Source organism: Cheilinus undulatus, linkage group 1 (assembly GCF_018320785.1).
Source record: "Cheilinus undulatus linkage group 1, ASM1832078v1, whole genome shotgun sequence".
In the NCBI taxonomy this organism is placed as follows: domain Eukaryota; kingdom Metazoa; phylum Chordata; class Actinopteri; order Labriformes; family Labridae; genus Cheilinus; species Cheilinus undulatus.
Genome location: NC_054865.1, coordinates 34,828,175 through 34,843,109, shown reverse-complemented (window position 1 = coordinate 34,843,109; position 14,935 = coordinate 34,828,175). Strand labels below are relative to the sequence as shown.

Sequence of the window (14,935 nt, the reverse complement as noted above, 5' to 3'; positions counted from 1 at the left end):
ACCATTTTACATTTTTATTGTTGGTAAAGCACTAAAAATCCGAAATGATTTATTTTCATACAAGACAAATTAATGTACTGCAGTCACTGTAGTGTAAAAAAAAGTAAAGTTAAGGTTGATTTTAAGGACTATTTGTTAAGCAAATAAAAAGTAAGCAATACTGAAAGCATTACTGAGTAAATTAAGTTCAAAGGTGGATAAAGTTCATGACTATTGTACTCCAGTGAAAGTACAGTTATTCTGGTTATAATTTGCTTAAGTAAAAGTACTTGTTTATAGATCTAGTCAAGTAAAAGTAAGAAGTATTTTATTCAAAGTTTACTTTAAGTACTGAGTTGCTTCTGGGGAGTTCAGGCAGTAAAATATGATCTTTCCTTATTGGGAAACAAGAGAGTAGATATCCAACCAGTTTGTTCAGGTAAAGTCACACCTCAGTAATAAAGTCAAATACACAGCAAAATTGACAATGTTTATTAAACTCAAATAGAGTTAAATTTGCCTTTTTGAAAGTGACTATATTAGTCCACACTACTTATTAATATTTTACAATATGAAAGAGCTGCAGTAACTCTTGAAAATCTGTGGCAAGGTTGGTCTTCTCTGGCAAGAACAAAGCAGAGAGTCAATCTCATAGCAAGACAATGCATTGTGATGAAGAAAATGCACTATGCCTCCTTCAGGAACACTGGAAGACTACTCTAACTCAGTGGATAACATTAATCATGATGCAAATGTGTCTCATATCAAAAACAACAACAATCCCTCAGAAACATGATCAGAAGAAAGCCAGCTGGGATCACAATACAACAGGTACCATCAAAAAACAACTAAAACACAGTTTAGATGTGTCTACAACAGCTGTTGTACAATGTGTGTGGAATTATTTTCTTGTGCTACTGTGTTGTCAACAGGAGTGGAAAAGTACAGCTAATCCAGTTAAAACCTAATTAAGTAGAAGTAAGACCATTGATTTAAAAATGTGCTCAAAAAAGTCCAAGTACTCATAAAAGCTACTCAATTACTGCAGTTTGAGTAAATTTAATTAGTTACTTCCCACCTCTGTTTAAGTTTTACCCAGAGGTTTCAAGCATCCAAACCATTAGAACAGTGCAGTACCGTCTGCAGACACAAGGGGGACATAAAACACCATGACATTCTAATAGAAGTTTTTTTTTTTAATGTTTAATTATTTTTTTAACAAACGTTATTGAAAATTGTTTATGTTACAAAACAAATGTGGCAATATTGACAATTTTTACCATTACAAATATTAAAGGAACAGTGTGAATACTTTGCTGATGATGTCAACAATATAGACAAGTAAAAAAGAAATACATGTAATCTATTGGATGTTTTAATATGTTCCAATGTAATTTAGCAGATACTTTTATCCAAAGCAACTTGCATCTGGGACAGGTGTTCTGGCATTAAGGACCTTCCCCAAAGGCCCACACTGGACAGTTGTGCTTTGACTGGGACTTGAACCCTGATCTCCCATACCAAAGTCAACAATCTAAACCACTGAGCTGTCCAACTACTCCAGTTTTCACCCTCTTTTTTATTTGTCAAATCAATCATGGTCAATAAAATTTGGCTTTTTGGCCTTATTAAAGTCAAGGTGAAAACAGATTTCTACAATGTATTGTCAATTAAATAAAGACAAATGCAAGGTAATATAGAAGTTTTGTTGTCCTGATCTAGGCAGATTTGCACACGTGCCATAGTAACTCCAGGGATGTTCAGTGCCTTGGAATTTTTTGTATCCATCCCCTGACTTAAACTTTTCAATAACTTTTTCTCTGAGTTGCTTGGAGTGCTCTTTTGTCTTCATGGCGTAATGGTAGCCAGGAATACTAATTAACCAGTGACAATCAGTGTGCTCAGGTGATCCCCATTTCACTAATTGTGAGACAACAAGCACCAATCTACTGGACCTCTGTTGAATTAGGTCAGTCACATTAAAGGGGATGAATATTTATGCAGTCACTTTTTTTACCTTACATATTTTTGTTTAGCTGACATAACTTTAAAGAGCATGATTGAGTTATAAGATCAATAAATGGGTAAAACATCCAAGGGGGAGGATACTTTTTATAGGCACTAAAAGTCAAAGGTTTCCAAACAACAGTCCACTGGTCAACTGCAGTTTATTGTTTATTGCCACTTAGCCTGAAGCAAGTTTCTAAAAATCAAATAAGTTGCATTAGAAAACAGTGGTGCCCTGACATCAGATTGACCACCACACAATCCTAAACAAAGGCAGGTTATTTCACTTGTCAGACATTAGTGGAAAGCTGTGGTGTAGGCTGTTTTTTTCTTGAAGCATATTCAGTTGTTAAACATAACCTGCACTCGTTTTACTACACTAAATGTGAGGCATAACAAAGTGGCCCAGTCATTCTTACATTTTTCTGTATGCCGCCCTCAGTGAAAAAAGTTTAGAAATCCCTGGGCTAAGTGTTGATCTGTGGCTCTGTTTGTCTGTGAATATTGTAATAAACATACACATGACATTGTTCATTGTTTATTGAATGAGTTGTCTGAAAATAAAACAAAAAGCAGTTAAATACACAATATTACATGCTTTATTAAATTTTACTGTTTTGTATTGCACAAGGATGCTGTCAGCCATCCAAGATCAAGCTATTTCTGAGAAGATTTATGACAAAAGTCCCAGCTGTTTTTATTGAATGGAGCATAACGTGAATTTTTCTTTTCTTTCAAAAATAAAGGAATGTGTAAGTAATGCAACAGCAGTGCAAAAGATGTGCAGAAACAGTCAAGCAGAAGCGAAAAGAAATCCTTGGTAGTGCCATGGAAAAATGTCAAACAAATATCTTTCACCATAAAACAACATTTGACAAAACAAAAATCCATTCACCCTAGTTTGTGATAACCATAATTATGAAGCTGAAGTGGAAATAATACAGCCCTGTGAGGAACAAAAGCAAAGAAACAAGTACAAAACAATTAATTTAAACTGTAAGAAACAGGCGTACTCCTCAATATGAACACATATACAGAATCAAATCTAAAAAAATGCCTGTTTTATCATTACATGTAAACAAATTATTCTCCTCAGTAACTCTGGATATTGCTAGCTTGGCAACCTGTCCTTCATAGACTTGACTTACTGGCTGTGGCATGAACGAGTGACGGTGTCTGTGTCTAAGGTAGTACCTGTACCGATAAAGTGCTAATACACCACAGACAGCATGCTCAGGATACAGTATACATGGCCTCTACTCTGTGAAGAAAATATACTAAAAAGATAGAAAAACAAGATGACAAAAAAGCTCATTTCCAGCTGGTTGATTCAAATTTTTGAACATGTGGAACAGGCTTATTAAAACTGATATTGCTTTGGTATTTAAAATCACTATAAAATCACAGTGGGGTGATTTTCTTAAAGTCTGTCCCCTGAAGATGTTGCACCAAAATAAATATCACACCTTCATCTTAAAAAAAGATACACTGAGAGGAAAAATCACAGCCTGGTCCCACAGATAAAGCATACTTCATTTCCAGCGCTTCAAAAATCCTCAGCAAGATATAAAAGACGGTAAGGAGAACACAGAAAGCTATAAATACAATAAATAGTTTTGTTCAGTACTCTGAGGGACAGACCCCGGGATCAAACAGTCTCCTTGTCTTTAAAGCAGAGCCTGACGGTCTTGTGGTGTGATGGAGTTACATTCATTTACTTCAAAGGCAGTGATGGAGAAAGTGTGAGTTTCTCTTCTCGAGGGATCTCACAGCACTTCTCTCTCCATCTGTGTGCTCCGTCCCATCCTCTGAAAGGGTCAGCGAGGGATGCAGCCACCTCTCTCACCTCCTCCTTGTGCATCTGTGACCCGGCAGCTTTCAAATCTTGGTGACATAGTTATTTGGGAAAAGTCCCTGCTTTCCCCGTAGTCGTCCTGTCCACCATCCGGATGCATCTAGACAGCAGAAAAGACTGGATTATTCTCTCATATTTATCATGATAAATGAAAGATAAATACATTTTATTGCTGGTTAAAGTATAAACTTAAACTACTGTGTTCTGCATATATATTTAAAGGCAAAATAGAGAAATATAAACAAAAACACAGAATGTTAAACAGAGAAGAAACAGAAATATCCAATGAATCATACAATCATAAGCAGTGTAGGCATTTGCATGGTGCCTCATGCACAAAGGGGCCTCAATGCATAGGCATCAAATGTGAGATGTACATAAAAAAATATGATATGAGAATAAATCATTGAGATGAGGATTTCTAGATCCCAACAGCACCATCCAGTCATGGTGTCAGGCTTGATTGTTATCGCTTAGTTTTGGTAAAAGGTTAGGTCAGGTGTGGGAACATATGCTGGTTCGGCACTTTGCTGTATCAACCTTGGTCCTGTACTGCTCTGGGCTCCTGATGGCCATCCTCCAGGCCTGTGCCAGGCCCATGCCCCATCTCCCCAGGTATCCTCCTGACTACCCCCTCCACAATGCACACACTCGCCCCTGGTGTCTGGACCAGCCAACAGGATCCAGGAGAACCCAGTTTGCAGTGAGCTGGATCAGGCCTCAGAAAGCATGCCAGGTAAAAGTGCAGCTGCCATTCCCGCATCAGGCACCTGATCCTTTACTTCCTCGCTCTCCTGAGCACTTAAGCATTAAACATGGTCTTGCCATTGATACTCAAAGAAGTGCCGAAGAGAAGTTGTCACAAAGGGGTCCAGTGGGTGGCTCTGCCCATCAGTTAACATCCAGGCCTCACAGGAGTATAGTAAGACCGGAGGGACCAAGAACCAAAAGACTCTGACTTTTGTCCGTATGCTCAGACACTGGGAACGCCACACTGTCCTGTTCAGCGAACCCATAGCCCCATGTGCGAGTCCAAGTCTGTGGTTGATTGAAGCTTCGCAGTCAGCGGATTGATGGATTAGACTGCCAAGATAGGTGAACTGCTCTACAACTTCTTCACAGACAGATTCAATGGCAGCATCCAAGGCATCCTCAAATGCCTGGATGTTTGTTTTGGACATGCATCCCCATTGTTTCAGCCTCCTTACACAGCAAGTTAAGAGCCCCCAAAGCCTCATCAGCAAAGTCCAGATCAGCTGGACCTGCTTATTCAACAGAGACTCTCCTCTCTTGAGTAAATATTGAAGCACTAGCGTGTCACATGTCCATATAGTGTACGTACCTAATTGAATTTTTCCTGCTGTACTTGGAGGACAAAAGATTTACGCCACAAAGTAACGTATACCAAAAAATCTGTAAGTCTCCAAAGATCCTCACTTTATGAACCCGTTCCCTGTTCTCATCTTACCCTCTTTGATGATGTCGATAACGTCGTCAGCATTGAAGCTGAGCTCGTCTGTGTCCTGAGCATCGTAGGCATACAGAGCTTTGCACTGGGGCACCTGGGGTTTGGGTTTGGGTGCAGGTTTAGGTCGTCCTCCTCCAGGTGGAGGCCTCGTGACTGATGGTCTGTGAGCCCTGAAACGATTTCAAGAAAGGGAGGAAAAAAATAAGACTCCTAATACCTGAAGTATTTTAATTTTCACAACAGATCACTGTGCTGCAGAAGCTGTGAAGATAACTAAGAAGAAGCCGTGAAGTGAAATTGAATTTTTACAAAGTACATCCCAAGAATAAGTGTGCACACCTTAACACCATATTGTAATGTAAGCATTTTCATTCCAGGTTGGTTAATTAGTTTTTCACAGCTGTCAAATCAAGCAAACACATATAAAATGGTTGATCTCATTTATACATTTCAGCAACTTTAAATCCTCTTAACTAGAATTTTATCATTTTAGTTGTTTGCGTTATGAAGATACAGTAATTTTACCTTCTTTCATTTAAAAAAGCTGTTGTTCCCAAATAAGCCACAAGATGGTGAAAGAGTGCACATTACATCTTTCACAAAACTTAGAGACTACAAAGTTCAGAGCAGAGTTGATCCACAGTCAGTGGTACTTTTTAATGTGCCTTGAATATGTACTTATTGCACAATAACCAGTGTCTTTTTTGTTTTAACATAATGCCAAATGTAACATAAAATCTGACTAGTAAAAAGTTAAAATACCAACAAACTGGGGATCAAATAGTTTAGAGATGAAGAGTGGAAAAGATATCAGAAGCATATAAACATCTTTAATAAGTGTTTATATTTCAGTTATCAAGTATGGTTCTTGATACAAGATAAATAAAAATGTCACTGTCTGTTATTTCTTTATAATAAAGGACACTCCTGACTAAAGTCAGGGAAGCTGCACAGCACAGATTCTCTCATGAAAAAGAGTATTTCATGAACTCAAAACTAAAAGATCTACTGATTAAACATCAGAAAACTCTCGTCATCAAATCAGCAAAGTAGTAGAAAGTGAAACATTAGTTGTAAAATACATATGAGGATGAAACTATTAGCCCCACTATGAATTTTTTAAGGTATTTCTGTTGCTGTTAAACAGAGCCAAGATTTTTTAAACACAGCTTTTCCAAACATCCTAGTTTTATTTTGAATGCTTACATTATTTGAAGGTCAATATTATTAGCCTCCTTGATGCTAATAGTCAGTTTTGTCTCCTTTTTGCTGGGTAACAGCCTGCACTCATTTAATGTAGTTTTCAACAAGTCTAACACACATCTTCTGAGGAATCCCAGCCTATTCTCCTTTGGCCAATCTCTCAAGCCCTTCAGTTCACTCCACAGATTTTCAATGGGATTCAAGTCAGGGATTTGTGCAGATCACTCAATACCACTCACTTTGGTCTCCTGAAGGTAGTTCTTCACCAGGAGCCATGTATGTTTTGGGTCATTGTTGGAAGACAAAGCAACTGCTTGAGGTCTTCTTTCAAATCTTCACATATCCTTCTTTCTTCATGATTCCTTTCACCTTTATGAGATTCCCAGTTCCAGATGCATTGAAGCATCCCCACACTATCATACCTCTATCGCTGTGTTTCACTATGTGGACGGTGCTCTTTGGGTTATATATCTCTCTCTTCTTTCTCGGAGCATAAGCAACATCTCTGTGGTCAAAGAGCTCTAGTCTGGTCTCATCTGGTCAGGAACTTGCTGTATATCCTCCTGCTTTGTGAGCATCAACAATTCTTTTTCCCAAGTTTGAACTGATTTCTTTGGATTTTGCCATGATGCTTTCTCAGTGACAGTTCAAACCCTTACTGAATTTTTTATACTGGTAGTTTTTGTTTTTTGTGAAATAATTTTGTTTATGTATGCAAAGTAAAATATTGTAAGCATCCAATATAAATCTAAGATGTTTGGAAAAGCTGTGATAAAAATGCCCCCCTCTATTTGACTGCACTTGAGATATACTTTAAAAGAATCATAGGGGGGCTGATAATTTTGTCCTCATCTGTACATCTGTTCTACTTTTAATGTGAGTTTGACTTTAAAAAAAACAAGTACAAGAGAAGAATCATCTATTTGCTCTGTTTTTAAAAGCTTTTACACTCATGAACCACCACCAAAACATCGCAAACGCTCCAACTCACATTCCTCCATTTGAAGTTGGCCGTCTGTCTCCATTACTACAAAAGAATAAATTATCCAAATTATGGCAAATTACACAAACACAATTGTGTAGATCAGTGTGTGCCTACGGTTCCAGTGAGCAAATATAATAGCTGTCACTTAAGGTGCCATAAATGTGATCGGATATTTAAAAAATACAAATGATCTCATGTTTTCTTACAGCGTAAGCTAAAAGCGTCATGAACTAACCTGCAGAAATGTGTCATGCTTGAGTTGGTTGCAGAGATCAGCCATTAACATTATCTGGTGACCAAAATGCAAATCTATCTTTTTTTTTAAATTATCCTCAAGGGAAATTAAAAAGGACTTTAAAGTAAATTACAATTTAAAGGTTTTTCTTTTTACATTTGCTACAGTACCTATAAAGTAAGGTCAAATACGTCAGAAAAACTGTGATACATTATCATGTATCATCACTCTTTCAGTTTGCTTTGGTCATGCACTGAGCTGTTTTTCTTTTAGGCAATAAAACGACCTCTACAGCTCTTAAATGCAAGTCTGACAGATGACACTGTAAACAAAGTAGGAAAAACAGCTACAAAGACCAAATCAAACTAGTAAATACAGTCTGTCAGAGGGGGAATCTGCAAAATAAAACCAACTGAATGAAGAGATAATCCGACGAGGTGTTCACAGGATGACACTACTCCATCTTAATCCACCTTGTGTGCGTGTTATTTTGTCCACCTCTTTACGTAATGTTGTTTTTGTATTGTGCTTTGTGTTTCTCACCCTGCAGCTCCTTGTTCAGGGACTTTCAGACAGTCCAGGTTGGGCTGCGGCCGGTTGCCTCCTCGCTCCTTCACCTGGTTGATGTTGCTGGGCAGGATGGGGCGTGTCCCGTTGCTGGCTGAGGGATGCCTTTGGCTGTGATGCTGCGAGTTCCTCTGATTGGCTAAGTGATTTGTGTTCTTAAGGCCCCCGTTCTGGTGAGCAACTGTAGTGGAAAAAATTCAGTTAAATGTCTTCTGCTGTATTTTAGGAATAAATGATTGTGAAAAATAAAGGGGTAAGACTGCTGATGTGAACAATGACCTGGAGGTCCCGGTGCAGCTCGAGAGGGGATGTTCTGGTGAGTTCTGGATGCCTTTGAGCGACCCTGAGAGAAATTCTTTTTGGAAGGACCTGAGCAGATTAAAAGAAAGGGAAAGAGAATAAAATAACTAACAAAGAATAAAGAATGACTTAGCTCCACTTAGATATACCACTAACTCAACTGCTCTAAAACCCAGAGGTGACTCATTAAACTTTCTCCATTTTCTTGTGTTATCTTAGTTAATAGAACAGGTCTTTTCTGGACTTTAGGTCCCTTTATACTCACGTGTGTTCTTCGGCAGCCCGGGGCCGATGCTGACCTGCAGAGATTTGCTGGAGGGCTTCAGTACGGGCATGTCTCCCTGACCCTGGACAAACACTACCTGCCGAGAGCCACCCCCACTCAGGAAGCCCCAGTTCTCCTTCTTTAACTTCATCTCCAGTCTGGGGGACAAAAACAAGGCTGATGATGCTCAAGTTAACGACACATTCTCTTTGAATTGTCGAGAAACTTGATAAAGATACTATTTGTAAGACTAAGCCCGCTCAAATGCTTTGATCGAAATTAAGAAAGTTTTGCTGCAAATTTTATACAGTTTCAGATGAAAAACACATAGTTATGTTACTGACTGAGGCTTATTTGTTATTTGAACTCTCTTTTTGCTTGTGGGTGTTTTTTTTTTTTATTGTGTTTACTTACGTGTTACTAAACTTGAGTGGTAGCTTCCTCTGGGTTTTCTCTTCAAACCTACGAGCCAGTAAGCTGATAAACTCTGTCTTAAAGATGCAGTCCAGCAGGCTGTCATACTCCTGCTCATGCAAGATCATGAAGTCATCTTGCATTGTGCTGAAAAACAAAGATTGCAGTTACTGACTCATTTGTAACACAAGATATAAAATCAGATGATAAGCCAATATTTCTAAAAAAAAAAAATTGTGATTTGTAAAGACATCTCTTTGCTTTAAGGGAAACTAAGATGGAGAATGGGGCTCATCTTTCACATCTGCGTACAAACAAAGAAAGCCTATCATCTAAAGAGGGGAGACAGCCTCTGCCCCTATCCCACACAAGGATACTTTGTTCCTCCCAGAGGAGTCGAGCTTGTCCCTGATAAGCTTTTTTTAACTCCTGCTTTCGCTCATTGTACCACCTGGTCTGTATTACCTCAGTGACTCAAAAGCCACATGCTCGCACCAATAGTTCTGTGATTTGTTCCTCTTAAAACAAGTTATACTGCATTCTCAACAACAACAAAGGGCTGACAAGCCTCTCACTGGCTCCTATTCCCATCTTGTCTCTGTTGTAAAGAAGCCTACATTCTTTTATTTGAGTTTTTTTACTGTGTTCAGCCACATCCCTGAAACCTGCACTAAAGGACAGGCACACAGGCAAATATATTAAAGGTGGGTGTAATATACTCCACATGTTCTCATGTGCCTTATGTGACATTGACAGGAACAAGAGGGCTTATGTGATTAGAAAAACAGACCATGGCTTTGAAGTAGATTCATGACATTGTGCTCTGCGATGTACACACTATACATACGCCAGGTTTCCTGGAGAATATACTGTTTGTTTGGGAAACAGTTCATTGTCAGATGTTATCTTCTGTTACTAAAGACTTTTTTTTAAATGACCTCCTAAAAGCAATGGTCTCTATGGATAAAGTGACTCATTGAAAGTGGTTTTAAAATTCAACTGCAGCATGACTATGTTGTTTTTTCTGTGAAGTCATCAGCACCCATAATGCCTCAGGAGAACCTGGGCTTCAAAATAAAAGCATATTATTATTATTATATTATTATATATTATCTTATTAAGGGATGAACACGTAATTTGTTAGAAATTATTGTTTTAAATTCTTTTCCCCTTGTATTAACAATTCTAAAAATCAATAAAAAAAAAGAAAGGCAAACGTCAGATGGAGTGGTGTAAAGCACTATGACACTGAACAGTGGAGCAGTGGAAACGTGTGCAGTGAAGTGGTGAATCTCTGTTTAGGCAGTGAGATAGGTAAGTCTGGGTTTGACGAATGCCAGACAATGTCACCTATGTCAGCTGTGAAGTTTGGTGAAAGAGAGATAATGATTTGTGGCTGTTTTTCAGGGTTTTGGCTAGACCTCTTATCTCCTGTGAAGGCCAACTTTAATACTTCAACACACCAAGACATTTTGGACGATGCTATGCTTCAAACTTTCTGGCAACAATTTGGGGACAGCTCTTTTCGAATTCAACATGACTGTGCCCTTGTGTACAAAGCAAGGACTATAAAGACATGGTTTGATGAGTTCAGTGTGGAAGAACTTGACTAACCCACACAGAGTCCTGAACTTAACTTTATCAAACACCTTTGGGATGAATTGGAACGGAGATTGCAAGCAAGGCCTTATCCAACATCAGTGTCTGACCTCATTAATGAATAGACACAAATTCCACACAAACACTCCAAAATGTTGAAAGCCTTCCAAGAAGAGTAGAGGCTGTTATAGCTGCAAAAGCGGGGAGCACATGTATTTAAATAAAATGCCTATTGGTGTAATGGTCAGGCGGTTGAATACTTCTGTCCATATAGCGTATGTCACACCTATCAACAAATTCGTCAAAGTTTAGGAAGAACGTCCCGTTAGCTTCGAAGCCCAAAAATTGCATACCTCAAAACAAATTGAGGAAGGAAGGAAGCATGTCACTGTAATAAAACTCTATAAAAGTTTAAAACTGATGTCATGCAAGAAGTTTATAGATTCTGCTAATTTTCATCTGTTGACTCTCATGAGCTGGAGAGTAGGAGGAAGTGAAATGTAGCAGCAGGATTTTGTGCTTTAAGTTGACTTATGCAGATTACTAGAGCTCCATATTTGTTTATATGAGCTGTGTTTGTTTGGTCATAAATGCCCTATGACAACGTTTATTACTTTTGTGCCTTTTCTCATTAAAGGTGACTTCATTGACTTTCCAGACTGAAATTTATACATAAAGTGACAACTCATGTGTTATATATGTTTTTGTTAAGTACTTATATTAGTTCAAATAGTTCAAACACTTTTCAAAAGCGGAGGCATGGTTAATTTTTATGCTTCATTTTCTATGATGGACACAATATGTTTATCATAGTATGGAATGCTGGATTTTATGTAAAAGACTGCTACATAAGGAAGTGTGAACTGTCACTATAAGCTGTTCTGTTGCTGTATTTCATGTTTTATGCTGCTTGCTTATGATTGTAATGTTGTGGCTTGACTTGACATTTCCAGGTCAAGTAGAGACGAGATGCTCTGCTTGGATACAAGCTACAAGCAAAGCATTCTGGGATCGCTCGCACTGTCAATCAGGAAGGCTTTTTTAAACAGCTTTTCCCTCTCCTTATCTGAAATTTCTCTGTGAAACAAAAATGGTGGTTTACTGTAAAGAAACTACACCTTAAGAAGTGCAATGTTTACTGAACAGAGTCCCGAATTAAAAACGAGAAGCTTCAGAGGTTGAGTTGAGTACAGCATCTCTACTTGTCACCTTTTGTTATTGTTTTGATTGAGGCCCCCCAGTACCAGATTTTATACTGTTCATTTCATTTAAGTCTACCCAAAGAAGCACAACCCTGACTTCAGAAAAGTAAATGAAAAGAGAAGTGAAGCAGGTTTTAAGCCAGAGAGTTGATGCCAATATCTGATGCAGATGTTATAATAACTAAATGAGGTGACTCAGTGTGTCCTAGATCTGACCACTGTGTAACTATTTTTTACCTTAGAGAAACTGCCAGGATCTTCTCCACATCAATCCGCCTTTTCAGCACTTCTGTCACCTGGCCTTTGTCTGGTCCCTGTTTTACCTTTTCTCTTCCAATCAGGTACACAGACTTCGGGGTCAGGATCAGATCTCTCTTAATCCCCTGAACAGAGCGCAAAATAATGGAGGGACAGTTAAAAATGCATTATTTGTCAGCTATTTGGACAGACAGAAACAGACAAAAAGAGACTGACCTTGAAGCGGCGGTCATATTTTGTGACTTTGTCTGCAAAGTCAATCTTCTCTCTCTTAGCCAGGAATTGTCGGAGCTCCGGTCGGTCGTCCATCCCCAGGTAGTCTCCCACAAAGTTTCTGTTGAGGCTGTGTCGCCGCCTCTCCTTACGGTTCAACAGCAAGTCAGAAGCTGTTCAAACCCATTGAAAAAGTGTGAGAGAGGGAGACAGAGGCAGATAGACAGAAAAATAAAGCTAAAGATGTTCCTTCACTCACCTTCTTCTCTCATCTGGACGTACTTCTTGCGAGCTACGTATTTCCTCCAGGCTTTCTGGATAGTCCTGGCGTAGCCATCAAACTTTCTCTCTCTTGTCTCTTCAAGCAGAAAGAGCTGTGGATCAAAAAAAGGGGAACAGAAAGACAAAGTGAGTGACTTAGATCCCTCAGAGAGACACATCTGAACAGACGTGTTATGTAATGACAGTATGTGTTAAAAAATGTGCTTATCCCTTAATGTGTTTTAAAATGTTGATATTTTGTATTGTATTAACCGGAATACTGTTAAGTGTGTAATTTATTGCAGTATTTTCCTCTATAATATCTGCCACCATTGTTTTACTTTTACTGTATACTTAATGCAGTGCCATACAGTATAAACATAAAACTCACTGAAAATCTTATTATATGGGTGTTATTTCACCACTTCCTGCATGAGGAGCTGACTCTTTGCTGACAGACCACCAGTCTTTCACCGGTCCATGTCATTTCCTGACTGGCCTCAAGACACGCAATCACACTCTGCCCTCTCCCTCCAGACTAAACATCCTGCCCACTTCTGGATCAGGCCGGGTATCAAGCAGCCTGCCGCAGGAACAAACCATCAACAACACCGAAACACAACAGATCAACTACAGCCTCACGCACTGTGAGGAGAAAAACAACACTGAGACAGTGATTTACATACAGACTCTGCATTATCACTTCCCAGGTGATTAATCCAAACACAAACAGCAGGTGGGGTTTTAGTTAAAATCATGGTTATGTTTTTTATCTTAATAAGAGGGAAAAATCCGTGTCAGCGTATGCTCAATAAGTTTTAATTGTACATTTTTTCTAGGTCAACTTACTCTTCTCATCTATTGTGACTAGCTTAAATCTTTCACACAAACATTCATACCACTCTGACAATACTTTTGTGACTTTAAGTGGCAATGACTGAAAGGTGACTTCTCTAACTGAGTGGATAACTTCAGTCATGGTGCATAGTGTTTAATGCCCAAAGACCTTCTGGGAAAACTCTGCAGGTTCAGGAATGATCTTCAAAATCTGAGTGGAATGCAAAAGATACCTAAAGAACTGCTTTCTTAAAACTAAAGTTGTAAGAAAAAAGGCTGATGTGGATGTTATGGTTATTTAAGCTACCTCATTTCAACTTTTGTCAAATAGTCTCTCACTTGTCGGTCCTACAGTGTGTGATTATGTTTGAAAAGTGCACTCTGGACCAGGACGAGCTCTTCCATCACGCCCTGCACCCCTTACATATCGCATGCACATGGAATACTACAAGTTGGACACCACTCACTGTTTCGGTAACTTCACTCATGGTGTAAAAGCGTCAAATGCCTAAAGGCATTCTGGGAAAACTTTTCAGGGATGATTGTCAAACAACTTAATTAAGATGACAAAAAAATACTTAGCTCAAGTACCTAGGTTTTACCTTATAATTTAAAAAAAATCAAGAGAGCCACACACAAGTTGAAATCACAGATATTTTGTGTAGTCCTTGTTTCATTTACAGCGTGGGCAAACTTGGCTCAAACAAATACACAGGCAGCTCAGACAGTTAAATTTCTTCTTCTTTTTCTGCTTGTTTGAGTTTTGCTTTAACCCGGTTACTGCCACCTACTGGACAGTGTTGTCAATCAGCAAATGGGCAGCTCAGTCTTTGGATGTTACATGCTTACTTTAAGTTGACTTTACTTGAAACAACAGTGAAATGGTTTTAATCACTCTGTAATTGAACATTATTTAATAAAATCTAGTAATAAGTAGATATACTTAAATATCAAGTGAAATGAAATTAATTCATGTGATGCTGGATAGCAATTAGGGTTTACAGTGTACTTGGTACAACATAAATTTATGACATGATCAAATGACCTTTGTCCAAAAGTCCATGAATGCAAAAGATTATTGAAAGAAACAGACAAGTCTTCCTTTTTCAAAAGCAGAAAACTAGAAGTTAACAAGTTTCCTTGTAAAAAAACCAAAACAAAACAAAAAACAACCATAATTTTTAATTAACTTTTTACATACTTGTTTTCTGATCATCCATTGGTGCTCATCATTAATGTTACATTAGAAACATAAAACAACAGACCCTGGAGTTTGCAGAAATTTTA

General features: G+C 38.4%; 1 protein-coding gene across 2 annotated transcripts in view; it reads right to left on the bottom strand.

Moving 5' to 3' along the window:
- Positions 1–2,511: 2,511 nt before the first annotated feature.
- Positions 2,512–14,935, bottom strand: part of myo1ea (myosin IEa) — a 73,085-nt gene continuing 60,661 nt past the window's right edge. Inside the window, exons 20-29 of one of the 2 annotated variants that reach the window (XM_041786478.1) lie at positions 12,810–12,924; positions 12,554–12,723; positions 12,317–12,462; positions 9,279–9,425; positions 8,865–9,022; positions 8,579–8,668; positions 8,276–8,480; positions 7,504–7,539; positions 5,310–5,479; positions 2,512–3,941 (exon numbers count right to left, since the gene is read on the bottom strand). In XM_041786478.1, the coding sequence (XP_041642412.1) occupies positions 3,865–3,941; positions 5,310–5,479; positions 7,504–7,539; positions 8,276–8,480; positions 8,579–8,668; positions 8,865–9,022; positions 9,279–9,425; positions 12,317–12,462; positions 12,554–12,723; positions 12,810–12,924 (1,314 nt within the window). In that variant the 3' untranslated portion in view covers positions 2,512–3,864. The remainder of the gene's footprint in view (positions 3,942–5,309; positions 5,480–7,503; positions 7,540–8,275; positions 8,481–8,578; positions 8,669–8,864; positions 9,023–9,278; positions 9,426–12,316; positions 12,463–12,553; positions 12,724–12,809; positions 12,925–14,935) is intronic. The other variant, XM_041786486.1, reaches the window with a different exon arrangement.